This window comes from Oryx dammah, unplaced genomic scaffold (genome assembly GCF_014754425.2).
Source record: "Oryx dammah isolate SB20612 unplaced genomic scaffold, SCBI_Odam_1.1 HiC_scaffold_8, whole genome shotgun sequence".
NCBI classification, from domain to species: Eukaryota; Metazoa; Chordata; class Mammalia; order Artiodactyla; family Bovidae; genus Oryx; species Oryx dammah.
Window position 1 is genome coordinate 34,021,228 of NW_024070192.1, and position 26,972 is coordinate 34,048,199.

Below are 26,972 nucleotides of genomic sequence, written 5' to 3' on the forward strand. Positions count from 1 at the left end.
GCCTGCCTCTGAAAGAAACCAAGACAGAAGGAAACAGAACTGAGAAGCGGAGAGAGGCCCGAAGGCCCAGCAGCCTGGTTCCGGCAAAGTTGTCTGACCCATTCACCCTGCTTATCCTCCTGTCAGCCCAGCAAATAATTATTAAGGACCTACCAAGACCTGGGTTCTTTGCTAGTTTTGGTAATAAGTAAATAAGATATGAACCCCACCTCCCAAGATTCCAAGGTCTATTAGGAAGTTAGAGACATGGTGTTGTTTTTATTTTGTTTTTTTTTTTTTTTCGCATGGCATGTGGAACTTCTCTGTTCAGGGATAAAACCCATGTCCCCTGCTTTGGAGGCATGGAGTCTTAACACTGGACCACCCTATAAATCCTAAAAACACAGTTTTAAAGTATAATGTTAACAAGGCAGGAAAGGGTACATTTTATGAGAATCTTAGATCAAATGATGCGGAAATTCAGGGGAGAGGGTTTATTTCCATGAGGGAAATTGACATTCTCAGATGTCTTTAGAAGGCAAGCAGGATGTGGACATATGCAGATAAGATGAAGGGCATTCCAAGAAGGGGAACTTTATGAACAAAATAAAAATTATAGGGTGTCAAAGGAGTGAACCAAAGATTAAACTTGGCTGGAACATAGGAGAAAATAGAAGAACTTGGAAAGTTGAGTTCAAAGAGTGATCTTAGCAACTTCCCTCATGGTCCAGTGGCTAAGACTCTGTGCCCCCAGTGCAAGGGGCCCATGTTCCATCCGTGGCCAGGGAACTAGATCCCACGTGCCACAACTAAGAGTTTGCATTCCACAAGTAAAATTTCTGCATGTTGCAACTAAACATCCCACATGTCACAAAGATCAAAGATCCCATGAGCTGCAACTAACACCTAGCATGGTCACATAAAATGTATATATATACATATATATATATATATATACACATTTTTTTTTTTAAAGAGCAATCTTGGAAGGCCAGATGGACCAGGTTACAGAGATCGGGCAGTATTCTCTTAAAAATACTTTTTTTTTTTTCCCCCTAAACAGGACTCCCACAACTTTTTCAAGAAAATAAACTGAGCAGTGGAGAAGGCAATGGCACCCCACTCCAGTGTTCTTGCCCGGAGAATCCCAGGGACTGGGGAGCCTGGTGGGCTGCCGTCTATGGGGTCACACAGAGTCGGACACGACTGAAGCGACTTAGCAGCAGCAGCAGTGTAGAGCATGGTTGGAATGGCAGGGGGCTAAATGTAGGAGTCAGTTCTCCAGGTAAGAAGTTATAAGGTCCCATGCAGGGTAGTATTTGGTAATTTGTTGCTGCATTAACAAATCACCCCAAAACTTAATGGCTTCAAATGACAACAATTTTATTACCTATTCATCATGGAGGTTGAGAACTTGGGCTCAGCTGCAGTTATGTGGATCAGCCCCAGGTTCAGCTAAATGATTCCTCTGTTCAACAAAACACCCAACTAGAGTCACTCAGCAGTGTTCAGCTCGTAGGTTGAGATGGTCTGGAGGGTCCAAGAGAGCATCACTCTTGTGTCCAGCTCCTTGGCTGGAAAGCTGGTCTCGGTCCTTTCTCTCTCTGCATGTCGTCTCTCAGGACCTGCCCAGCTGCCCAGGGCTGGAAGTGTGAGAGTTTGGAGAGACAGGAAGTAGAACTTGCTCACCTCTCAAATTTTGGGCCTGGAGAGTGGCGCTCCCACTTCTGCCATATTCTGTAGGTTCAAATAGTCACAGAATCTACCCGGCGTCAAGAGTTGGGGACATACACTCCACATCTCAATGGGAACATTGTCAAGAAATGGTGACTCTCTTTAACAGAGGATTATAGATCAGAGCTAAATTATAGAGGGAGAAGCCACAGGACTGGGCATCTGCTTAGGCTGATTCACTCCTGACTTATTTATTGAGTATCTACTATGTGTCAGGCAGTGTTACAGACAGGACATGGCAGTGAACAAAACAGAAAGATCTCTGCCCCCTTGGAGCTCATATGCTAGGTGTTTGGAAAGTGAGAGATGGTTTCTAATGTCTGGACCTGGCAGCATGGGGGTGCCATGATAAGACAGACAGAGCCCAGGAGGCCAGTTTGAATTAGAGTTTGATAATATAACTGAAAAACTAAAAGGTCAATTCTCCCCACACTTTTAGCTGTAGTCAGAAGTGCAGTAACAGCCCTCTGACTCCAGGCTGTAGAGGAAATCCAGGATTTTGCTTCTAACCACAGGCAGCGCCTACGAGATTACAAAGAGAAGGACAGACCCTTCAACAACCTCGGAGATTTCCTTCCTTCCTTGGGCAGGAAAACCCTTGGAATTGTGCAAATCCACTGCCAATTATCCTCTGGTAACAAGAAGGGCTGTAATGTTGGAATTCACACCCTGACCCACTCAGCTGACTTCCTGCATGAGTTTTTGCTGGAGAACTTTCTCCACTGTCTCATATTTTAAAGAAACAGATATTTTTGGCTTCAGGAAATTATTTGGGGGGGGCCTTTGCAAACTCAGATTTTAGAGTAGACTCAAATGCCCATGATATGTTGAGTTAAAAAAAAAAAGCAAATTGAATATAATATTATGTGTATTTGGAGGAAAACTATTTTATTGATGCACAGTGAAAAGACTCAGAAGGATATGGTATTCTTCAGAACAGGTGAGGGGTGTGTCCCAGTAATAAATGGCTACAAATCTCAGTGTCTGCCACGATGATGGTTTACTTGTCATGTACACAGGATGTCGTGGGCAGGTTATAGCTCTGTTGTCTTCACTCTGGGGTTGAACTTCATGGAACATGGTGACAGGCAAGAGAACCATGTTCGGCTCTTAAAGAGTCTCTGAACTTTGGTCCAGTGAGTCCCATGACTAAGCCTGAGCACCCAGAGTTGGGGGAATATATTCCCCACTTAGAGTAGTCTAGTGACGGTGTCTGAGCAGTAACACAAAACCTTAACCACAGAACTTACCTGGTGGTCCAGTGGCTGAGACTCCACATTCCCCATGCAGGGGGCCCGGGTTCAATCCCTGGTCAGGGAACTAGATCCCACAAGCAACAACTAAGAACTCGTGGACCACAACTGAAGACCCCATGTGCTGCTAAGACCCAGTGCAGTCAAATAAATAAAATACATTTTAAAAAAAAGATTTGTAGTGATTACTGCTGAGATCAAGGGTCAAGCGTTAAGCAGATTTTACCTCTCACTTTCTATGCTCCTTTACTAATATTTTTCAAGAAAGCATGCACTATTTTTATAATTAAAAATAATCTTTCAATCTTATTTAATTTTAACTTTTTATTATGGAAAATTCAAAACTAAGCCAAAGGGAGAATAGTTTGAGGATCATCCCCACCATGACCTGTCACCCAGCTACCAATAGTTCTTCACTCATAGACAGTCTTGTTTCAATGATAATGTTACCCACTCCTTCTTCTAGATTATTTTGAATAACTCCCAGCATCATTTTGTTTTAAATATGTTGGCATGTACCTCTAGATAGGGAATCTATTTAAAAAGATAGCTGCTGTATCATTATCACAACAAAAAAATTAACGCTGATTACTTTATATTACCAAATATCTAATGAATATTTGAATCCCCCCATTGTTTTATATATATATATATATTTTTACTTTTTCTTCTATTTTTGGCTGCACTGGGTTTTCATTGCTGTTCAGGCTTTCTCCAGTTGTAGTGAGCAGGGGCTACTTTCTAGTTGCAGTACATGGGCTTCTCATTGCAATGGCTTCTCTTGCTGCAGAGCATGGGCTCTAGGAAGTGTGGGCTCAGTAGCTGTGGCTCACAGGCTCAGTTGCCCCATGGCATGTGTGATCTTCCTGGACCAGGGGTCAAACTCAGGACCCCTGCATGGGCAGGCGGCTTTTTTATCACTGTGCCACCTGGGAAGCCCCAGTAATTGCAGTGCTTCTATAAAGAGAAAAGCTTTTCCCTCATCAGTTCTTTGGTTATCCTGAAGATACAGTTTATATAGGGAAGGCAAGATAAATGCTTGATTTTTTTAAACATGTATTTACTTGTTCATGGGATTCCCTTGTAGCTCAGTTGGTAGAGAATCTGCCTGCAATGCAGGAGACCCAGGTTCGATTTCTGGATTGGGAAGATCCCCCTTGGGGAAGGAAATGGCAATCCACTCCAATATTCTTGCCTGGGAAATCCCATAGACAGAGGAACCTGGTGGTCCAAAAGAGTGGTGGTCTCTGGGGTCCAAAAGAGTGGGACATGACTGAGTGACTAAGCACATTACATACTTGTTTTTAAATCATGAGATTGTTCCCTTGCTTTCTTCAGAGGTAGCCCATGAATTCGATTTTTTGTTTTAATCGTAATGAACTCGTGTTATTTAACATGTTTCAATTCATCGCCATTGTTATATCATTTTGATACTCAAGCAGTGCCTCCCATCTTTGACCAGAGGGAGCCTCATCAAGTTTGCTCCTGTGTGTCCTTTTGTCACAACTTAGTAGTTTTTTGATATTTTGTTTCCTTGCTTTCTGTTACAATAAGATATTTCAGGCTCATCTCATATTTCCTGTCTCGGATCTGGACTCTGCCACTTCCCCAAGGAAGATGGCATTTGTAGACCACAGTAGGGGTGCTCATTGCTCTAGAGGTGCCCATTGTTTCTAGGCCTTTTCCTTGGGCAGAGCTAGGAAACACTTTTTTTTTTTTTAGATTTTATGTTTATTTCTTTATTTTCGGCTGCGCTGGGTCTTCATTGCTACATGTGGGCTACTCTTTGCTGTGGTGCACAGGCTTCTCATTGCGGTGGCTTCTCTTGTTGTGGAGCACGGGCTCTAGGGCGCATGGGCTCAGTCGTTGCAGATGGCAGGCTCGAGAGCACAGGCTCAGTATTTGTGACACACGGCCTTTGTTGTTCCGAGGCATGTAGGATCTTCTCAGACTATGGATAGAACCCATGTCTCCCGCATTGGCAGGCGGGTTCTTCACTACTTGCACCACCTGGGAAGCCCCAGGACCCTGGATCCTGCTCCAGAATCCATATCACAAACACAAACAATACACTTACCAAAGGACCCATGGGTGCCTTGGACACTGGTACACCAGTACTTAGCACTGGTACACTGTGATGCAGGGCCCTGAACACCCTCTGTCATAACTAACACCATTCGGGCGCCAGGGAAATGCTTCTTGTCTCTTGCCCTCTGGCCTTGAGACAACGATGACTGTGTCCAGTGCCATGAATGTGTGCGGGTCGTGCTGTTGCCAACACTGGAGATGTTTGTCTGTGTCAGCATGGGACACGGCTTTGAAGGATAGGGAGGATTTGAGCATGGAAAGCATTCTGGTTAGAGCAAAGACAAATAAACTGCCTCGTCAAATTCTTCCTCCCCGCGTACATGCGATAGACTCTTACGAAACGAAGTATGGTTCCCTGGTCACATGGTGTGTGCCTGTTGCTTGCCAAGAGTGTGTTGTAAAACTTTTGAGTTTGGGCCAATCTGATAGGTTGGAAATTATATCTGTGACCTTTCATGTTTATTGTCCTTGTTTTGAGTGAGTTTGAGCATTTTTCCATACAATTAAGGACTGTTTTCATTTATTTTTCTGTGATATCTATTCATATCTTTAGCTGGTTTCCCTGTGGTGTTACTGGTTATTTTCTTCTCCATTTGTAGAAGCTCCTAATATACCAGGGATGTGTATCTTTTGTCTGTGAACAACCACAATCCTTCTCTGTAGTAGACTCTGGATTAGATTTGGCAGTGTGGTGGGGTGTTCAACGAGATATAAAGCATCGTCTATGCCCCCAGAGGAGCTTGAAAGTGATAGTGAAAGTCGCTCAGTCATGTCTGATTCTTTGCGACCCCATGGACTGCACAGTCCGTGGAATTCTCCAGGCCAGAATACTGGAGGGGGTAGCCTTTCCCTTCTCCAGGGGATCTTCCTAACCCAGGGATCGAACCCAGGTCACCCACGTTGCAGGCAGATTCTTTACCAGCTGAGCCACAGGGAAGCCCTAAGAAGAATAAATAACAACAATGGATATAAGTAATTTTAGGGAACAGTAAGAAAAGAGCACTTTCAAAGGAATACAGAGTTCATCATCAGAGGTAAGGGCCCTAGAAGTCCAGAGATAGGGAATGATCAGGCAGTGGTGCCCAAAAGCCTTTATTAAAGTGTAGTTGGATCTAAGCTGGGTCTTCTGGAACAGAGTGGAAACAGATGAGAGAAACCTGGAAGGTGAAAATCCAACTCCTAGCGTGGAGAGAGACTTGAAAGCCAGGCTGAGGAGTATGGTCTTCTTGGGAAAGTGGTTGGAGGAGGAGAACGGTGTGTGCCCAGAGGTCAAATGAGAGGACATGGGCATTCCTCAGAGACCAGAGGAAAGTAAATCAGCAACTTCCAAACTTACCCTCAACCACAAGGTGGAGTGAGTCATATACCCTTCTCCACATACCCCAACACAATTAGGAAGATGGAGGAAGACGGAGGGAGAGAGAAAGAAAGAGATGCAGCAGGAACTGGGGAAGCAGGTGGTCTGAGAGAGCGAGCATCACCTAAAAGGACTATTAAATAATCTGATCAGGGGACTTCTCCTGGTGGTCCAGGGTCCCGCACTTCCAATACAGGGGCAGTGAGTTCAATCCCCAGTTGGGAACTAAGATCTCACATGACACAGTGGCATGGCCAAATTAATAATAATAAAAAGACCAGATAGAGATTTCAATTGGATGAGCCATTTAGTTCATTCCACCCCTATCACATGTGAGTGGAGGGGGCAGGAGACTCAGAAAGAAGTCCCACTTCATGATCGCCAGGCTTTTACATTTTCCCATACATCTCACTTGTTGTTGACCTACTTGCTCTATATAGTAATACTTATGTCACAGGAGTGTTGGAAGGATGACTCGAGATGGCACATGTAAGGCACCTGGGACAGTGTCTGGAAGACAATCAGTGCTAAACAGTTGTTTGCTATTATTATTAGGTGATCATAAAATAGTTGCCGAGGGAGTAGGGGATAACTGAATCAAGGACAAGTGATGACCAATTGGCCGCAGTCCCAGGCAGTAATGACAGATGCCGTGAGGGTCAGGAGAGCCTGGTGCCCTGTGTTCTCCCAATCAACACCATGAGCATCCCCTGCCTGGACCCACACTTCTCCCAGCAGGAACTGGCGCTGGTCTGGCGCACAGATTCCTTGGCTCTCTTTCTTTGACAGTTATAACTGAGGAATTCAGCTTATTTTGGGTGAAATCCCTGGAAGTCCAAGTTCAGATCTCAGTCTGGGCAAGGCAGCCACATTTTCCAATGAGTAACTCCTTCCGATATAACTCCTGGCAGACGACGCTATCAGTCTCTGAGGGAACGTGCCGTCATGCGTGGTAAATAGTAAGACCACTGTGTGGGGCTTGACTCATCTGTCAGAGAAGGGGTATTTTGAAACCTTGACCTCATTTGCAAACATGTGTTTGCACATACCTTTCGTCAGATGCAAATTTTCCATTCCCAATTTAGCTCTTCCAGATTTCCCCCGAAATGAAAGATGTGGCCATGAAGAGAGAAAACCTTTGACTAGGTCTCGACTCCAGGTATGTTCCAGGGAGCTCTCTTGTCTACAGGCCAACTTCCTGTTGACTCAGCAGCCAGGAGGAGGGAGACCAAGGAGCAAAGGACCAGAATAACAGCTGCCATCTTCTAAGCGGTCACCTGTGTGCCAGGCACCATGCTTATCACTCTGTGTGCAGCAGCTCCAGAACTCAGGTCATGACTGCTACAAGGAGGGAGCAGCGGGAGACCTGGAGAGCTTCAGTGACTTGTCCAAGGTCAAGTCACCACTGAGCCGGGATTTGGACTCAGGCTGTGTCTCCAAAGCATCTCTGTATGATCATTCTGCTGCATATTCCCTGCTGATTCCCATGTTATCTAGATAGTACCTTCTCTAGCTTGAGCCTGGAGCCTCTGGCCCTTCATCCGGGGACATGGAAAGAGTTTTAGGTGTTTTCACAGGCTGACAGGTAGAGAAGGTAGCTGGCTGTCTCCATGACTCGTGAATGGGTGCTTTGGGGGAGGAAGGGCACACCTTTACTTAAATCTTCCTTAGGTTTCTAGCTCTGTCTTCCCATTACCTTATTTATTTATTTGGCTGGTCTTAGTTGCAGTGCACGGATCTTCAGTCTTCACTGTGGGATCTTTAGTTTCAGCATTCAGAATCTTTTAGTTGCAGCACGTGAATTCTCAGTTGCATGTGGCATGTGGGATCTAGTTCCCTGACCAGGGATCAAACCCGGGCCCCCTGCCTTGGGAACATGGAGTCTTAGCCACTGGACCACCAGGGAAGTCCCTGTTATCTTGATGCCCCGGGCCATTCCCTCCCTACTTCTGTCCAAGCTGAGAATCAGCTTATCTCCATGAACTCTTTCTCACTCCTCCCCAACCTGTCCCCTTCGCCCCACTAAACACACTAGCATCTTCTGAATTCCACAACCCTTCTTGAGATGCTCTGTGTTCCTTTCTGCTGCACACAGTAGGTGCACCACAAAATGGCCATGGCTGACAACAATGACACACACAAAGACCTGGATGGAGTGTGGGCAGATGACAGAGGGCTGAGTCCTGGCTCTGCACTGATTGGCTCTGTGCTACTGGGCAGGTCCCCGACTCCATATGTCATCTGTGAAACGGTGACCGGGTGGCTTCTACAGCCTGTTCATGTGGCCATAAAGAGAGAGAAACCAGACCAGTGCCAGTTCCTGCCGGGAAAAGCGTGGGTCCGGGGAGACGATGCTCACCGTGTTGAGCAGGAGAACGCAGGGCACCGGGCTCTTCTGATGCTCGAGGTTAGATTCTGTGATCCCCACGCATCCACCTGAAGAGCATCTGCAGGCTCTGGAGCTCCTCTGAGGAAGCGGGCTTCCTGGGTGGTCCTCTGTTTCCTGCCAGCTGACTTTCATATACCTGGTGTGGAGAATGGTGTTATTATCAGTGGGCTCACACCCATCAGTGCTTTCAATAGAAGGAAATTGGGAAATCTCCTCTCATAAGAACATCTAAAGGCAGAGCAGGAACCACCCTTTCCGAATGTGCCAAAAACGCGGCACGACTGTGAAACTTGAGTCTAAAATTGAAGAAAACGAGGGCCTTTGCTTGAGCTGCTCAGTGGTGTTTCTCACACTGAAGAGCTTCAACAGGGCTCCCCTCCTGGGAGGACTTGTCCAGGTGGATTTGTGGAGAAAGGGCTGTCCAATGGAAAATAGCATAAGCAAAAGGGAGAAGATGGCCAGAAAAAAAAAAAAAGGCAGATGGAGAAGGCCCAGGAGAGGTGATTATTAGGAGAAACAGCTGTGATGGGGCAGGCAAGATGAATTTAAGAAGGTTGGCGGAGATCAGATTATGCAGGATTGTGAAAATCAAAGCCAAATAATTTTTTATTTTTCTCCAGGATCTCATTTCCTTTCCTTAGAATCTAGCCCTTTCAGTAGAAATCATCAACAAAAATAATATTTGAATTTTATGTTGTGGAGAATTTCAAAGATATGCGAGGCTAATAATGCAACGGAATGAATACACATCTAGAGAAAATAATGGAACACTATAAACATCCTTTGAAAGGCTGTGTATAAGTCTTGTCAAAAGGATAATGATACTGCTAATGAATAGCATGATAATAATAAAGAGTAATGGGCTTCCCAGATGGCTCAGTGGGTAAAGAATCCACCGGTAATGCGGGAGACTCTGGTTCAAGGCCTGGGTTGGGAAGATCCCCTGGAGGAGGGCATGGCAACACACTCCAGTATTCTTGCCTGGAGAATCTCATGGACAGAGGAGCCTGGTGGGTTACAGTCCATAGGGTTGCAAAGAGTTGGACACGACTGAAGCAACTGCACTCACACATGACAAAGAGTTAACACTACTGAGGGGTAATTTGTGCCAAGACCTTTACCAGTGTTACCTCACTGTATCTAAGCCTTGTAGCTACCTTACTAAGTAGGTATTGTTTTTCCTGTTTTGCACAAGAGTAAAGAAAAGACTCTGATGCTGGGAGGTATTGGGGGCAGGAGGAGAAGGGGACGACAGAGGATGAGATGGCTGGATGGCATCACTGACTCGATGGATGTGAGTCTGAGTGAACTCTGGGAGTTGGTGATGGACAGGGAGGCCTGGCTTGCTGCGATTCATGGGGTCGCAAAGAGTCGGACATGACTGAGCGACTGAACTGAACTGAACTGAAATCAAAGCTTAGAGAGATTAAGGACATACCCAGTATCAGGCAGGATTTTTTTTTTTTTTTTTCTGCTCCTCGAGGCTAGTGGGTTCTTAGTTCCCCAACCAGGGATTGAACCAGATTCTCCTGGAGTGGAAATGTAGAGTCTTAACCACTGGCCCACCATGGAAGTCCCAGGTCCTGTGATTTGGATTTTTAAAACAACCTCCAATGAGATGCCCACATGCTTTTTTTTTACCCCTAAGAATCACATCCATTTTTAGCAAATCCAGGGAAATTTCTTGATTTTTCTCTTCACCTGGTAAGTAGGAGCAATGCAAACCAGGCCTGGCTGCTTAAGGCAGAAGTGGCAATAATTCTGTGTCGTATAATAGCCATCAGGCTTGATTTCTAATTTATTTACTCATGGTGCTGGCTCTTCATTGCTTCTGGGGCTTTTCTCTAGTTGTGGCAAGCAGGGGCTACTCACTAGTTGTGGTGGGCAGGCTTCTCATTGCAGGGGCTTCTCATTGCGGTGGCTTGCTCTCTTGTTGCAGAGCATGGGGCTCTAGGGCTCACAGGCTTCAGTAGCTGCCGTCACATGGGCTCAATAGTTGCAGCTCCAGGGCTCTAGAGCACAGGCTCAATAGTTGTGGCGCATGGGCTTAGTTGCTCTGCAGCATGTGGGGTCTTCCTGAACCAGGGACCGAACCCATGTCTCCTGCATTAGCAGGCAGATTCTTTACCAGTGAGCCACCAGGGAAGCCCCGAGGCTTGGTTTCAAACTGGGGTTCTCTGTACCAACATGTAACTCCCTCACCTTCCCACCAGGGACCACAGATACTCTTGAGACCAATGACCCTGTTTTCATCTCTAACCATTCACCAGACTTTAGACTTCTCCAGCTGTTTGCAAACACTCCAGTAACCTGTTCCTCTTTCCATTGAGACAACCTGGATCCTTTAAGAAATTTGCCTATTGTTTGTGATTTGCCAGCATTCACACCAGCAGTCGTTATCACTTTGCTGTCTCTTTCCTTTCTTTTTTGCTTCCTGTCTCTTTCCTGCTGCCCTTTCTTTTCCTTTTCCCTCTCTTCATTTGTCCCTTAAATATTTACCGATAGCAATTACACTGGCAGCTTGGGAATCCCCAGAGGTGTATAGCGTTCCAGTGTCAGCTTCCAGGAACCTTCAGGATCACTTCTCACCTTTTCTGCAGCAGGTATTCTGTACTTTAGTCAAATGCTGTTACTTCCCACTGTGTCCTGGTATCACTTTTCCTTGTCCGTGCTTCGGTTCCTTGCATCCTTGCCCTTGCAGTCAGTCCACTATCCTCTACTGTTGCAATCCTGATTGGGATTCAAGTGAAGTGAAGTGAAAGTCGCCCAGTTGTGTCCAACTCTGCAACCCCATGGACTTATACAGTCCATGGAATTCTCCAGGCCAGAATACTGGAGTAGGTAGCCTTTCCCTTTTCCAGGCAATCTTCCCAAACCAGGGATTGAACCCAGGTCTCCCTCATTGCAGGCAGATTCTTTATACCAGCTGAGCCAGCTGAGCCACCAGGGAAGCCCTGGGAAGGTGATTGGGATTCAGGCTCAGCTCAAATGACATCTGGAAAGCTGGAAAGGATCTCCCCATTCATCCCTCCATCTTTCTATTCAACAGGCGTTTACTAAGCATCTGCTCCGTATCAATCACTGAGCTAGTTACTGGGGATACAGCTGAAAACATTGATCTTGGCTGCAAGTTCACAGTCTATCCCTGTAGGGTCCTCTATAGAAGCCACCAGACACATGTAGCTCTCCAGCACTTAAATGTAGTGTTAATCGCTCAGTTGTGTCTGACTCTTTTGCAACCCAATGGACTATAGCCCTCCAGGCTTCTCTGTCCATGGGATTCTCCAGGCAAGATACTGAAGTAGGTTGCCATTTTCTTGTGGCCAGCCTGAAATAAGATGTGCTGTATGTCCACAAGAGACATCAGATTTTAAACACTTAGCACAAGAAAAAGAATGTGAAATATCCTATTAGTGATTTCTTAATCGACATGTTGAAATGTAATATTCTTTTTGTATTGGGTTAATATGTTATTATAACTAATCATGTTATTTTGCTTTACCTTTAAAATGTAGCCCCTAGAAACTTTAAACTTATATATGTGACTTGCACTGGTGGCTCCCATTCTACTTGTGCTGGACAGCAGTGGTTTTAAAGGGGGATACAGGGATAGAGATGAAAACATACAAGGTTTATATAGGTGCTTTTATAAGTGTGTGTACAGGATGCAGTGAGGGCTTGTTTTTAATTCAGGGGGCCATGAGAAAATGGAGGAAGGGAATGAGTTTATAATGTGCTAGTCACTTGAAGCTCAGTTGCTAAAGAATCTGCCTGCAGTGCAGAAGACCTGGATTTGATCCTTGGGTCAGGAAGGAAATGGAGAAGGAAATGGCAACCCACTCCAGGATTCTCGCCTGGAAAATCCCATGGACAAAGGAGCCTGGTGGGCCACAGTCCATGGGGTTGCAAGAGTCGGACAGGATTGAATGACTAAACCACCACCAGGCACTTGAAGATATCCTCACACACGTTAAAGCACTTTTATATCTTCATGTGTTGTTTGGCACTTGAAAATGCTCCTTTGCAAGAGCAATCACCGCAATCTGACCACATCTTTGCAGGCTGCTTCGACCAAGTCACCATCATCTCTCGCTGGACTGTTTGTGGTAGCAGCCTCTTAACTGCCCCCGCCCCGCCCCCCACTTTGATCCATTCTCTATGTTATAACCAAAGGAATCCTGGAAGAAACACAAGCTTGGTCATTTTACTTGTCATATGAAACCTCTCCCATAGTTCCTCACTGTCCTCCGGATAAAATCTAAATTCCATTTCCTGGTCTACACCTCCCATCTGGCCCCTGCCTACCTCCTCAGCCCTGTATTTCACACTCCTTCACACTTGTTTGCTTTGCTGTAGCACTGCTCTGCTGTGAGCTTTTTTTCTGAGCTTGGAAAGCCCTGTACTGTCTCTTCTCTGTGCTATTTTTCTCTGAAAGCATTATTCTCCTCTGTTGGTCTGGTTAGTGCCGCCTTCTTCAGATTATAATTTCAAAATTACTGTCTCTAAGAAGACTTTTTGGAACTTCCTTGATGCCCACCCCTGCCACCATTCTGGGTTAAGTGACCCTCTTATGTGTCCCTAGATCTCACTATACTTGATGTAGTACTTAATTCTATATTGCATTCTTGCAAACTTTTTGGATCAGAGTGTTCTATGAGAGTCTACTAACAACTGTACATCTTCTCCCTGAGGGGGTGGTGGTGGGGAGAACACAATACATTTTACATGTAATTTTAGAGATTTTATAAAACCCTTAAAACTCTTTAGGTTTCCATGCACTCCAGATTAAAAATCCCTGCTGTTTTACAATCATTTGTCAATTTGCTTTTATTTCCAGCTGAACTGTGTCCCCTTTAGGATAGGGACCCTGCCTGTTGATACGGATGTCTCCATAGCAATGGGCATCACCCCCAGACACAAAAAGCATTTATTACAGGTATGACTTGTTCTAAGACATTAGGATGCAAGGACTATCACGCCTTTGTTTTTCTAAAATCAAATGTGAGTTAGCCCTATCCTGTGTGGTTGGTGAGATGTCTTAAATTAGTCATTTTCAGCCGACTCTTCTCCCCCCAAAAAACTCCAGCACTTAAGGGACCCAAGAAAATTCTGGAAAGTTCCTTATTTTTCTCAACTCATTAGAGATTTTTGTTTGTTTGTTTTTAATTATTCCTCCTTCTGTTTCAAGATGCCATAGTTGAGCGCCCATCCTTATCAGTCAGGAATTGTTGCCCTGAGTGGGCTGTGAGGTGGTCAGTGGAGTAACCTCTGTCTGGAAGTCCTACCTCTTCCAGGAAGCATGTTGAGAGGGAACCCCTTCTCATGGATGCCACAAATCTCCTATGCCTTCACCTCTTACAGGGGAACAGCTCTTTAACTCAAAAACACCACCTTTCCTCTTATCTCTCTGGAATGATCTGACATGAAATCCCTTGACAGGCATGATAGGAGCTAAAAGTGCATTGACACCTAAAAAGACCGAGCAAAGAATGTCAGTGAATAAGGCAGGTCGGCTTTAAGAGACTAGAGGGAGTGGTGGCGACTGAGGCATGCTCTGGAACACAGGCTTTGTTTAAAAATGAGCAGCAACTCAGGCACCAGCCAATGAGTGCTGAATTTCCAGACCTTCCATGTTTTCAAGGGAAGCCAGAAATCTGAATTTTCACAAGATAACTTTTTTTCTTAAAACATTACCTGTTAACGTATATTTTTCAAAGCATGTAATTCACAGTATAAAATTCAGTGTGTGTGTGTGTGCTCAGTCATGTCCAACTCTTTGCAACCCCCTGGACTGTAGCCCACCGGGCTCCTCTGTCCATGCAGTTTTCCGGGCAGGAGTACTGACATGGGTCACCATTTCCTTTTCCAGGAGATCTTCCCGACCCAGGGACAGAACCTGTGCCTCCTTTGTCTCCTGAATTGGCAGGTGGATTCTTTACCACTGAGCCACTTGGGAGTCCCACAAAATAGACTTTTTGGTAAATTTGTCCAGTTGTGTAACCATCACCATAAATCAATTTTATAACACTTTCATCATCACAATAAGATCCCACGTGTATATTTACTGTTAATCCCTGTACTGTCCTCCCTTCTCCTCACCCCAGCCCTCACCCCGGGCAGCTAATGTTCTACTTTTTGTCTCTAGAGCTTTGCCTTTGGGGGACATTTCATATAAATGGAATAATACAGTATGTGGTTTCCCTGTCTGACTTCTTTCACTGAACATGTTTTCAAGGTTCATCCCTGTTGCTGCAGGAATCTGTAGTTTATTTCTTTTTATTGCTGAATAGTATTCCATTGTGTGGGTGTACATTTTGTCAACCCATTTACCAGTGGATGGACATTCCTTTTTTTTTGCTATCATGAATAATGCTGCTATGAACATTTATGTACAAATTTTTGTGTCCATATATTTGGTTTTTCTGGTAGATATCTAAGGATAGAATTGTGAGTTATATGGCACATTTCTGGTTTTTTTTGTTTTTTGTCTTTGTCATTTATTTTTGGCTGCACTGCTGCCTGCAGGCTTTCTCTAGTTGCAGTGCACAGGCTTCTCATAGTGGTGGCTTCTAGTGCTGCAGAGCATGGACTCTAGGGTGGATGGGCTTCAGTACTTGTAGTGCACAGACTTAGTTGCCCCCCAGCATGTGGAATCTTCCTGGACCAGGGATCGAACCTGTATCCCCTGCATTGGCAGGTGGATTCTTTACCACTGGACCACCAAGGAAGTCCAGTACATTCATGTTTAACTTAAAAGAAATTGGCAAACTGTTTTCCAGAGTAGCTACACCATTTTACATTCCTGCCAGAAATCACTGAGAGTTCCTGTTTCTCTGCATCCTCACCAACATTTGTTATTGTCTGCCTTTTTGATTACAGTCATTTCAGTGGGTGTGAAGTGTATCTTATTGTGGTTTTGATTTGCATTTCCCAAATGGCTAATGATGTTGGATAGCTCTTGATTATTAAGTGTTGGAATTCACTCAGATTTATTTTTAAAATGCTTCATATCAGCCTTGTACAGATGGAACAAAACAGCTTAGAACAAACCAGGTTCATGGGCTGGAACTGTCATCAGTGAATGAGTTTGGACTTATGACTTGGACTCTGCAAAACAATGGCCTGTGACCTTTTTCTTTTGGGGGTAAAAGCAGCCTAGACTGCCAGCAAAAATTATTATGGAGAGAGGACAAAGATTTCTTACTCTTTTGTAATGAACTTGTAGACTAGGGGGAAAAAAAGACCATTTTCATCGATATGTTCATAACACCATGCTTTTTTCCCCAGTAAATCAACCTGTTACATATTAATTGAATGAGTCCTTTGGGTATATATTTGTACCCTCTTTTGAGAGATGAGGTTAAGGAATTTGTCAAAGATTAAAACTCTGGTGGGGATTCCCAGGTGGCTCAGTGGCAAAGAATCTGCCTGCCAAGCAGAAGATGTGGGTTCCATTCCTGGGTTGGGAAGGTACCATGGGGAAGGAATTGACAACCCACTCCAGTATGCTTGCCTGGAGAACCCAAGGACAGAGGAGCCTTGTGGGCTACGGTCCACGGGGTCACAAAGAGTTGGACACAGCTGAGCGACTAAACAACAACCAGTGGCAGAGATGGATTTAAAGCCAGGTCTATGTGGTCTTAAATCCTGTGTTTTCCTGCTCAAAACAGCAACAGATTCTGGGATGGAGCTACGCGGGGTAAGACTGGAGTCTGAAAAGCCTGGCTGGTTAGCTGATCGAGGTGGAGGGGAACACAGTGTGGGAGCAAGGGAGAGGAAGGAATTGAAGTGGTTTCAAGGTTGGTTGTATTAAAAAACAAAGGGAAGTTGGGAAGAAAAAGAATTTGGGTGAGATGAAATGGATGTGGGAAGAAGATAAATTTTGGACTTACTGCCTTTGCAGTTGTCCTCCAATCCAGGTAGGGACACCTAGCAGACAGTTGAAAATGTAAAGCCCCAAGGCTGGAGAGATACCATGGCTAGAGATACTTTTGTGTGCACGAATGTGTGCTAAGTCATGTCTGACTCTTTGTGACTCTATGGACTGTAGCCTGCCAGGCTCCTCTGTCCATGGAATTCTCCAGGCAAGAATACTGGAGTGGGCTGCCATCTCTTATGCTGGGGGATCTTCCTGTCTCAGAGATCAAACCTGAGTTTCCTACATTGGCAGGCTGATTCTTTACCGAAGTGCTACCTGGGAAACCCAGAGACACATTAGGGGACAGTGTTTTTGTTTTTGGCTGAGCCATGTAACTTACAGGATCTTAGTTACCTGACTAGGGTTCGAACCTGAGCTCTGTCAGTGAACACTCCCAAGTCCTAACCGCTGGACTGCCAGGGAATTTCTGGAAACAGTCTTTTTATTATTGATTTCTCATTGAGACTGACGTCTTTGTGATGTTGAATTCTGTTGAGCTGAGCTTCCTGGCCTCCTCTTCTGATGGTCCACTGACTTTGTTTTATAATTATGGGAAATCACAGACTTGGTGGCTGATGGGGTGGTTTTTGTGTGTGAATGCTATGTGCACTCAGAAATGACTTCAGTGGCTGGCAAAGCTGAGACTCAGGCGTTAGAAATGGAGTGTTTGGTCTTCTGTAAAAAGTTTATTTTTTAATTCAGAAGAGGAATACTTGTCACATACTACATACAGTTAACTTGTACTCCATGTGCAGGCTGCATTAAGGACAGACTTCATGTAGCCAAGTCACAAGACACCTGGACAAGGGGCAGCTTACTCCACAGGCAGGTGGGGGTGGGGGACCAGATGCACTAGGACAAAGGACAATACAGGACCCGATTCGGACTTCCCCAGGAAGGACTCTGCATTCAGCTGCCTTGAAATTGTCTCTGAATTCTACCAACCCCTCCTCATCATTTCCTGCCTTGTTTTTTTTTTTTTTGTTTGTTTTATTCACCTTTTACCAGACTGGAAGTTTCCTAGGCTTAGCCACTTACATACATCATGTCGTAAATATTAAAATGCATCCTTATTGAACATGAAGTAACATCTTGCTATAAAAATTTTTTGGAAAAGATTTTGCAAATTTCAATTTTTTTAAGACCAAATGATTTTATTCTTGTGACTTACCTAAACTTTATTATATTTATATATAATTAGGGTCGTGTCGCAGTTGATTAGATATTGCAGACATTTCATTAAATATTAACTCGGATTTTTCTAGTTGCCTTTCCTTATTTTGGAACCTTTAAAATTTTTTTCTTCAGGTCTCAAACGTTTTTTACAAGGCCTTTGAAAAGTTAATAGGCCCTGAGGGATAAGAGAGTCAGGCAGAACCTCCTCATAGCCTCTCTCATGTAGGGAGCTGTATACTAAAAAAAAGAAGGAAGTAACGAAGGAATGAATGGCGTGAAGTCGTTTTCCCAAGGTGGGTTCCCTTCTCAGTATTCTGGAATCTCAGCCCAGCCAGGCGTCTGGGTAGGGAGGCCTCTCCCCTAGCAAACCCGGCGGCTGGCGCTCAGCGGACCTAGGCAGGGTCAGCCTGGGCCCGAGGTCGCGACAGGGGCCGGAATGCCGACCGCCGACGGCAGGCGAGGTCTGTCTTCCCCCCGCCCCCCTGCCCCAGCTGGTGCGCATGGGCAAAACCCCAGCCCGAGCCCTGGTTCCCCTCCCCCACTGCAGGTGAGCCGCAGAGCCGTGGCCCCCACTCCCCGCAGCCCCGGGGGTGACGTCAGGCCTCTGGACCGCGCTCCAGCCCCGCCCCTGCAGGCAGCGCCGGGAGCCCGCGACTCGGCGGTGGAAGCCGGTCCCACTGTGGGACACGCCGGCTGCGACAGGCAGAGGGGGCGGCGAGGCTCCGGACTGGGCTGCCGCGGCGGCCCGACGCCAGGGCGTGGAGCGTGCAGGCGGAGCTCGGGTCCCTGGCCGCGGCACACCTGCCCCGCCGTCCGCACAGCCAAAGCCGCGGCGGGGTCCGCACCCACTGCCCCGCGGGACCGCGGGACGCCCTGCCAGTCTCAGCTGTCCATCTCTGCCCTAGCCAGCCAATCACCCACGACTGCCCTGGCCGCACCTCCCGGAATCTCTGATGGACGTGCGGCTTAGCCTATAATATGGGGGCCTCGGCCGCCTGGGCTGGGAGCGGAAGCCAATGAGCATCGTTTCAGGTGGGTGGAGGGAACGGACCTCGGGAAGGTAGCTTCGTTCGGGTTGCTAACGTCTTCCCTTGGAGATGGGCGCGCAAACGGACCAGTGGGTCTGGGGGCGGTGGTGACGGGCGTGGAGCTGGCCCAATGAGGGTGGGAGTGGGTGGGGCAGCCCGGAGTAGCAGTGCTAAAGGAGCCCGGCGGAGGCAGCGGTGGGTTTGGGACTGAGGCGCCGGTTCTGTGGTCGCGGCTGGGGACGTGCGCCGGCGCCACCATCTTCGGCTGAAGGTGAGAGGTGCGGTTGCTCGGGTCCGAGACCGGCGACCGGAGACCGGGGACGGTTTGTGGTGGGGGGAAGGATCCTCGGCGGCTGTGGAGGGCGAGGACGGAACCGAAGCGGGAGCTGGGGAAGACAGAAGGGACTCTGGGCGGAGGGTTTGTGCTGCGGGAGCCGTAGATTCCTGCGAGGAAGGACATTGCGGGATGGTGGCGGGGAACGGGACCCCAGTGGGTGGAGAGACCCCTGGAGGGGCGGAGAATGAGGTCCTTGAGAGTGAGGGACTCCTGCGGGGATGAGGGCCTGGGGGTGCGGGAGGACTGCCTCTGGGGGACTGGGGTGGAGATCTGCGGGTTGGCATGTGCGGACCTGGTACTCGGCGTTCAGGATCCTTGCGGCGCGTGTTTGGGGGACCTCGTGCTCTAGTGGGGGTCCCTGGGGATCCCACGAGTCTTTGCCTGTTTCTCAGGAGGGTAGGGAGTCTTGGGGCGGGCTGGAAAGCGCAATCCCGATTGGGGGTGGGGGGACCGCTGGACGGGAAGGGCCCTTGGGTGGGCTGCTGGGTTGGCTTAGGCCGGCTGCGGCACCCGGAGCGCGGTGCGGAATTCGCCGAGGGGTCGGAAGGCGGGCGGCGCGCCTGGACCTGCGGGGTGGAGGGACGCGAGGGCAGGGCTGCGCACGGCCGGGGCAGCGCGCCGCGGGTGAAGGTCTGAGCAGCTGGCCGCGGGCTTGGGGAGGGTCGGGCTCCGCTGGTCCCGGGGGAGCAGGGCGGGAGGGGCGGCGTCAGACCAGGCTCTGTGGGGGCGGCGGGGGCTGGGGGTGGACGTCGGCCAGGCCTGGGCGGCTTGGGGGGGCGAGGCGGGAAATGTGGCGGGGGCGCGCTGCAGCAGGGCGGCTGGGGGGAGGGTCAGCTCTTGCTTCGGGATCCCTTTATTGTGTAAAGGATCTGGGCATGGCTAGCCCCGGAGTCTCTTCTTGGCCTTCTGCAGTGGGGGGGTCCAACCTTGAGCCCATAAAATCGGCCTGGAACAAGGTCGGAGGGAAGTTGAAGGCGCCGAGTCCCGGCGTCCGCGCGGGCTTTGTGGGCCTGCGGTGGGCGGATGCGGCCCGGGGACCGACCAGGCCCCCAGCCTGGCCTGCCTGGGAACCGGGGCCTTGGGAAGGAGGCTGGCGACCTGGCGGGTCTGAGCTCGGCTGGTGAGTTTTGGCTAGCGTGGCCTCTGCCTATGACCGTTATCTCCGTTCCTTAGGGCCTCTGCAGCTCCCTTCAAGATCACTGCGGTTGATGGAAGGGGGTGGGGAGGGGTGGGGTGGGGTGGGTAGGGGAAAGCAGGCGGGTAGATCCCTAGTGCAAAAGAAACAAAGACGGCTGTTTTCGCTGAATAATATAATACCAAATTTAATACTTCAGTTTTGCCGAGATTTTTGTTTTTTAACATTGAAACTGAGGATTCTTTGAGTCAGGCTTCATTATTCTTGATAGTATTTTACTCTGGAAAACTTTAATGTATTTATTGTTTCATTTCCTTCATCCATGGGCCGTCATTAATTATCCTTTTAGTCCCATGCTTTTGATGTTTAAGTATGCCCTGTCTGTCACGGATCCTGGAAAAGTGGCCATTTTATGCATCTCCTTACTTCTGCATCTTAAATTCAGTTCCTCCCCGTCCTTATCTGGAGAAAGCATATGGTGTAATTGGGCGATATAGCACCAGCTTTTGCAGCAAAGAGATGTGACCCGAGAGCTTCCCTTTTCACTTGGGCCCCTTAGGGAAATCATTTCAAGGAAGACAGGCTGGATGGAAGGTGAGACAGAGGAAATTTTCAAGGGCACGTTGTATGGTGAAAGACTGTAGTCTTCACCGGTTTCTGTACCTTCTTGTCATGTAGGAAGAATAAAAATTCCTGGTGTCAGTCTCCCTGCTTCAGAAACGTTTAACACAGTGTAAAGATATTCACAGAGGTGGCTTGGGCCATGAAGAGCGGTAGTGTCCTTTTGCACTTGATTTGCATTTCTGCTCATTTTTGGTTAAACATGATTTTGATGAGTGAACAGACTTTCAGGTCTCTGTAAGATGAGTGACCTCAGTGGTAGCTTTACACAAATTGTAGACGATTTTGTTTCAGTTTATCTGTCTCAGAGAGATGTGCTATCATGGATCATTTATCCATCGTTTTTGTTTGGATTTTGGTATGCAAGATAGTCATAAAACTGTTTCCCTGTGCCTCTACCTGCCATAGGCGCTGGGAGGCAGTTGAGAAGCTTAGTGGGTGGTGTTTCTTTGGGAGTAAAAGATGGCCTTGGGGATGGACCCCCAGGGGTGTGTGTGTGTCAAAAAATCAAGTGAAGGTGATGGGGCTTTGACTCTGGGGTGGGGGGCGGCTGATAAATGATTTAAGTATAATTAGGCAGTTACTTCAGAGGACACTTTCAGAACTTTCAGATTCTGTTATAAAGAGGTTCCTATTTATTCCTTTTTTATGAAGTGTAAAGCCTTTGCCAGATTATGCTAGTGTGTTCATTGTCTGATCCTGTCCTCATTTTTCTTCTTTTTTTTTGGCCACACCATGTGGCTTGTGGGATCTTAGTTCCCCAACCAAGGATCAAACCTGGGCCCCCAGCAGTGGAAGTGCAGAGTCCCGACCATTGGACTGCCAGGGAATTCCCTGAGCATGTACTCTTGAAACCATAATTGATCATTGATCGACAGGCAGTATGTAGTGTATACTACATGTCAAAATTTTCCCCTCCTCACCTTCCATCCTTGTAGCACATGTTCTGGAGCTGAACTCTGGGTTTCCTCCCAGCTCTGTTCTTTGTTAGCTCTGTGACTTTGGGCCAGTTTTTGGCTTTCTCTGAACCTTGGGTTCCTCACCTGTAAAATGGAGATAGTAAAAGCACCTGCCTGGTGAGCCTGTTGTGAGGATTAAGAGTTGATATATATACACTTAAACCACTTAAGAATACCACCTGGCCATCATTAGTGGTATATAACAGTATTTGCTGTTTTCAAAATTCTAATGTTACCCTTCCTACAAGGCAAAGCATTTGAAAGTGGTTTCCCTATTAAATACCAGCATTATCATGACAAGTTGCCAAATGTACAATGGAATGAGAAAAATACAACATATTTGGCAACCTCAAGTGAACAGTTAAAATGAACAAAACCTCTTCCCTGGCCTTAGGAACTCTACCATCTAAACAAGGATTTGAGCACCTACTGCCTGCTGAGACCTCTGGTAAAGACGAGAAGGGTGCCAGAAGAGCAGCACAAAATGTTAGGAGGAGGAGGATTAAATTGCCAGGTTGACCTGAAAAGAACTTGTGAAAGGATGGCATTTGGGTCAGGATTTAAAGGAATGGTCGGTTTTTGGTGGTGGAGGAGAAGCTGAAGCTTACTCTGAGGGTCAGGACCGTTCATGTAATGTTGATCGGTAGGTATATAAATGCCCTCCTGTGGACCAGGAAGTCAGCTCACCGTATAGCAAGGACAAAACCATCCTTGCAGTGTTTAGTTAGTTATAGAAAACTCTGGAAAAGTAAAAGGTAAAAAGTTTGTAATCCCACTACCCAGTGAAGACCCGGTGACTATTTGTTTCCTTTGAAACAAAGACGTTTATATGTAATTTTCCCCCACAAAATTGGAAGCATATTATAATCACACTTTTGTGATCCCTTTTTATGTTAAATTACAGGTGTTTCCCCACCTAGCAATAGTACATACTAATAAATTTAAAATGTATTGATTTGATCAGATAATTTTGTAAGTCCATCAGTTACTTAAAAAAAAGACCTGCCCTAGAAATGACCTGATGTTGTTCTAATTTATAGTCACTTGCTAAATCTCAGCAGATAATTTACATGCCCATTGTAAAAGGAAAAATGCATGCATTTTTCTGAAGTATTGTATTGGGTATACAGTTTATACCTAATATGGATAATAAGAGTAACTTGTTATCCTATTTTTGTTCTAGTTGGACATTTTCTCTAAGAGGCTGTTCTTCCTAAGGCAGAATGTGTCCTATAGTCTGTATCCAGATTTATCCAGAGTGATTTCCACTTCAGAGCCATCTTCTTCCTAGCAGTGGGTAGTGTATAGGTTGGGAAGACAGAAGACTTGTTATTAATCTTATTAGTGCAGTCGGGAGAGGTGATGTGTTTTTGAAACCATGCTTCAGAATGTACATATATGCATGAATATTTTTTCTATTGCCTTTTCCCATGTGGATGCCTTTTAGTTAGAAAACATATTAGTAAATCTGTTGGTAGAAGTTTTAATGTTACGTGTTTTGTGATTTTTGTTTTATCCGATTGTATACGCCTAAAACTGGTAAGCATATCCTCTAATTCAGTTAATGAATTAGTCTGAAACATTGGTTTTCAACCTTTTTTGTCTCCCCAACATATCTGGTGGTAGTAGTGGTTCACCATGGCAACCAGAGAACTGTGGAGTGATAGTTCTCAAAGTGTGCTCCCAGGACCAGCATTATCAGCAGCATCTGGGAATTTGTTAGAAATGCAAATAACCAAGGGTCTCCACCCCAGACCTACTGAGAATAAGGCCTGGCAGTCTGTATTTTAATAAACCCTTCAGGTGTTGCTGATGTATGAGCCAAAGTTTGAGAACCCTGCTCTGGGCCATGAGTGTCTGTAATCCTTTACATTGTAACAACCGTTTCTGAAGAATCTTAGCTATTTGATTCTAGTACATTCTTAGTGGGCCTGAAAGGGCTAGTATTTTGTTTCCTCTATCAGTGTTTTAATCTTTTAGGATAAAGATAGCTAGATCTCTTTAAGAATCTGAAGAAAGTTATACATGTTCTCTTCAGAAAAGCACAGGTCTACAAAAAACTGTACAGTGTATTTAGACCCATTTCAGTGCCTTCATGAAGCCTGAACTTTGTCTGTGCACTGAAGGTTAAGAACCTCTTGATGGGACTTGCCTGGTGGTCCAGTGGTTAGGACTCCACGCTTCCACCACAGGGGGCCCAGGTTTGATTCCTAGTTGGGGAACTATGGTCCCAAATGTCATGTGGCATGGCCAAAAAAAAATAAAGAAAAAAAAAAAAGAACCTCTTCACAGCCTGGGGTGATTTTGATTTCCCTTGTAGCCTTCCATCTAAGAGGTAGGTAGGCAGGCAGGCAAGAGCTTACCAAGAATCCCCCTCATCTGGGGGAGAGGGAGAAGTTGGGAAAGTTGGATGGAGGAGCAAGAGCAGCTGCTTCCTTGCCTTCTTGGGTTGACCTGAATGAGGTTTGTGATAACCTGGAATTTGGCTGGAAAATGACTTACTACTCTAAGTCATAAGGGAAGTGTTTAATGATGGTGTTGGATTCCAGAAAGATACTTGTCAGGCAGGAATGATGAGTCACATCAGAAAGGTGAGTGACGAATGTAAAATCCTGTCACTTGATCCACAAAGTCAGTCCCACAAGCGTGAGAGAAGTAGCTTCAAGGACTGTGTGTTGGGCTTTGGCTGACAGCTGCATGTGGGCCAGCAGTGAGCACTCAGTAAATCACTGAGGTCTTAGATACATTTCGTTGTAGAAGTCCCAGAAACATGCTTGCTCTCCCACCAGGGCTGAGACTGTGAACAGTTCCTCTCTTCTGCACCAGTCTGGAATATTCTGTTTGCTTCCGGCCCCTCTAAAGGGGTGTAAACACATGGAGTTTGTTTTGAGGCGAGAGCCCAGAGTGGGGGAGTGAGTCCTGGTACAGGACGGAATGCAGAAGAGGAGCCGGAGGGGAGCAGCTGCAGGCCTGGGAGTGGAGACCTGGACAGCCACCATCACATACTTGAGAGGCTGGGTGTGACACCAACTCATGCCCTCACCCTCTGTGGCCTCAAGTGATCACACTGAGATCACGTGGGCCGTGGAGAAGCTGCAGGGGGCTGGCTTAGGGGGATCGTAAGAGTGTTGAGTCTGTTGTCTGAAGGGCATCTTCCCAGGTGGCGCAGTGGTAAAGAATTTGCCTGCCAGTGCAGGAAACAAAGAGACACAGGTTCGATCCCTGGGTTGGGACGATGTCCTGGAGTAGTAAATGGCAACCCACTCCAGTATTCTTGCCTGGAAAATTCCATGGACAGAGGAGCCTGGAGAGCTGCAATCCATGGGGTCGCAAAGAGTGGACGTGACTGAGTGCCTGTGCACACACACACATAGGATGGGAGGAACGTTCTAGACCTGAGGTTCGCTCCACTGGTAGTCACCGTGCATTTCTGTAGTGACATCCAGGTGGTTGCAGTCATTCCAGCACCACTCCCAGGGTCTTTTATCCTGAATTTCTGTTTTCGTTTTCTTAGTTTTCATTTCCCTTCTTAACTCCCTGTTTAATTTGTGGCGAGGGTGAAATAGGAGATGAAGAGAAAAACAGAGTCCAACTGCAACTTTGCTGTTTCCTCCCACTTGTTTTTCAGCCCTCAGTGACTGAGGGTATAGCTTGAGTGGTCCTCAGAGAACCAGTCATCATTCATGGTCACCCCTGAAATTTACCTTGGAAACCCAGTTATTGGGGCCCTGGAGGGGGCTACACCAGCTTCTTCACTCCAAGTTCATGCATTTTGTTTACCAGAGCTTTTGTTTTTAAGTTTCTTAGATGAGTTGTGAACCACAGCTTATTTCTAAATATCTGACTTTGTTTTCCTCCTCTTCTCATAGAGGCGATCGCTCTTGGAGCTTCCTGTTTACAATGGCACAGAGAACTGGACTCGAAGATCCAGAGAGGTATCTCTTTGTGGACAGGGCAGTCATCTACAACCCTGCCACTCAGGCTGATTGGACGGCCAAAAAGCTAGTGTGGATCCCGTCGGAACGCCATGGTTTTGAGGCAGCTAGTATCAAAGAAGAACGGGGAGATGAAGTTATGGTGGAGTTGGCAGAGAATGGAAAGAAAGCAATGGTCAACAAAGATGATATTCAGAAGATGAACCCACCTAAGTTTTCCAAGGTGGAGGATATGGCGGAATTGACATGCTTGAACGAAGCTTCTGTTTTACATAATCTGAAGGATCGTTACTATTCAGGACTTATCTATGTAAGTATGCCCTCTAAATAATCATGTGAATTGGTGCCTGGGAATTCATGAAAATCGTACATACTGCCCTAATCAATGTGGAATACTCTTTCTGTTTAACATGACTATTTGTACTAAAGATGGGAAGATTGCCCCAAGTCTTACTTTGCTTTAAATCTTATTTTTAAATAATCCAGTCTGGATTAAATACACTAAAACGGATTTGAGACTTTTGTGTAGGGGTGCTCTGGAGCCTAATAAGATGGAGGACAGCATGTGGCAGAAAGATCAGGGAACTTAATATGGTGATGAGAGTTGCATTCACAGTAGGATATACACTGGGTTTCTAGTGTATATCCGGGGGTGTAAAGAAGCGGGGCTGCAAGCTTAGAGGTTTCAGTGAAGAGTGAGACCAAGGTCATTGGGTACAGGGAAGTGGGAAAGCTGAATGCTGAGGTTTTTAAGAGGAAACAGTTCAGGGTCAGATTGAAGCTGGGGCTGTCCTGTGGTTAGTAGTTGCCACATGTCACAGTCACTGACAATGCTGCTGAGCATATGGAAGTTCCCGAAAATAATAAGGGGTAAGGTTGAGAAGAAATATGCAAGCCAGATACTGCAAGAATCTAGAAAGCCAAAATATGTTTGAAGGGATGGTAGACACAGGTGGTGGTGTTGGTTTAAAGAGGGCAGGGTAATTAGCAGCAACGTGGGTGGACCTAGGGATGATCATACTAAATGAAGTAAGTCAGACGGAGAAAGACAAACACCATGTGA

The 26,972-nt window shown here is 46.5% G+C and overlaps 1 protein-coding gene across 6 annotated transcripts in view; it reads left to right on the forward strand.

Annotated features, from left to right (window-relative positions):
- MYH10 (myosin heavy chain 10) overlaps positions 1–26,972 on the forward strand; it is a 154,989-nt gene that overhangs the window by 13,448 nt on the left and 114,569 nt on the right. For 3 of the 6 annotated variants that reach the window (XM_040243383.1, XM_040243387.1, XM_040243386.1), the window contains exons 1-2: positions 18,951–19,193; positions 25,844–26,219. In XM_040243383.1, coding sequence (XP_040099317.1) covers positions 25,875–26,219 — 345 coding nt within the window. In that variant the 5' untranslated portion in view covers positions 18,951–19,193; positions 25,844–25,874. Of the gene's footprint in view, positions 1–18,853; positions 18,927–18,950; positions 19,194–25,843; positions 26,220–26,972 lie in introns of those variants that run through there. The other 3 variants (XM_040243385.1, XM_040243388.1, XM_040243384.1) reach the window with 3 other exon arrangements.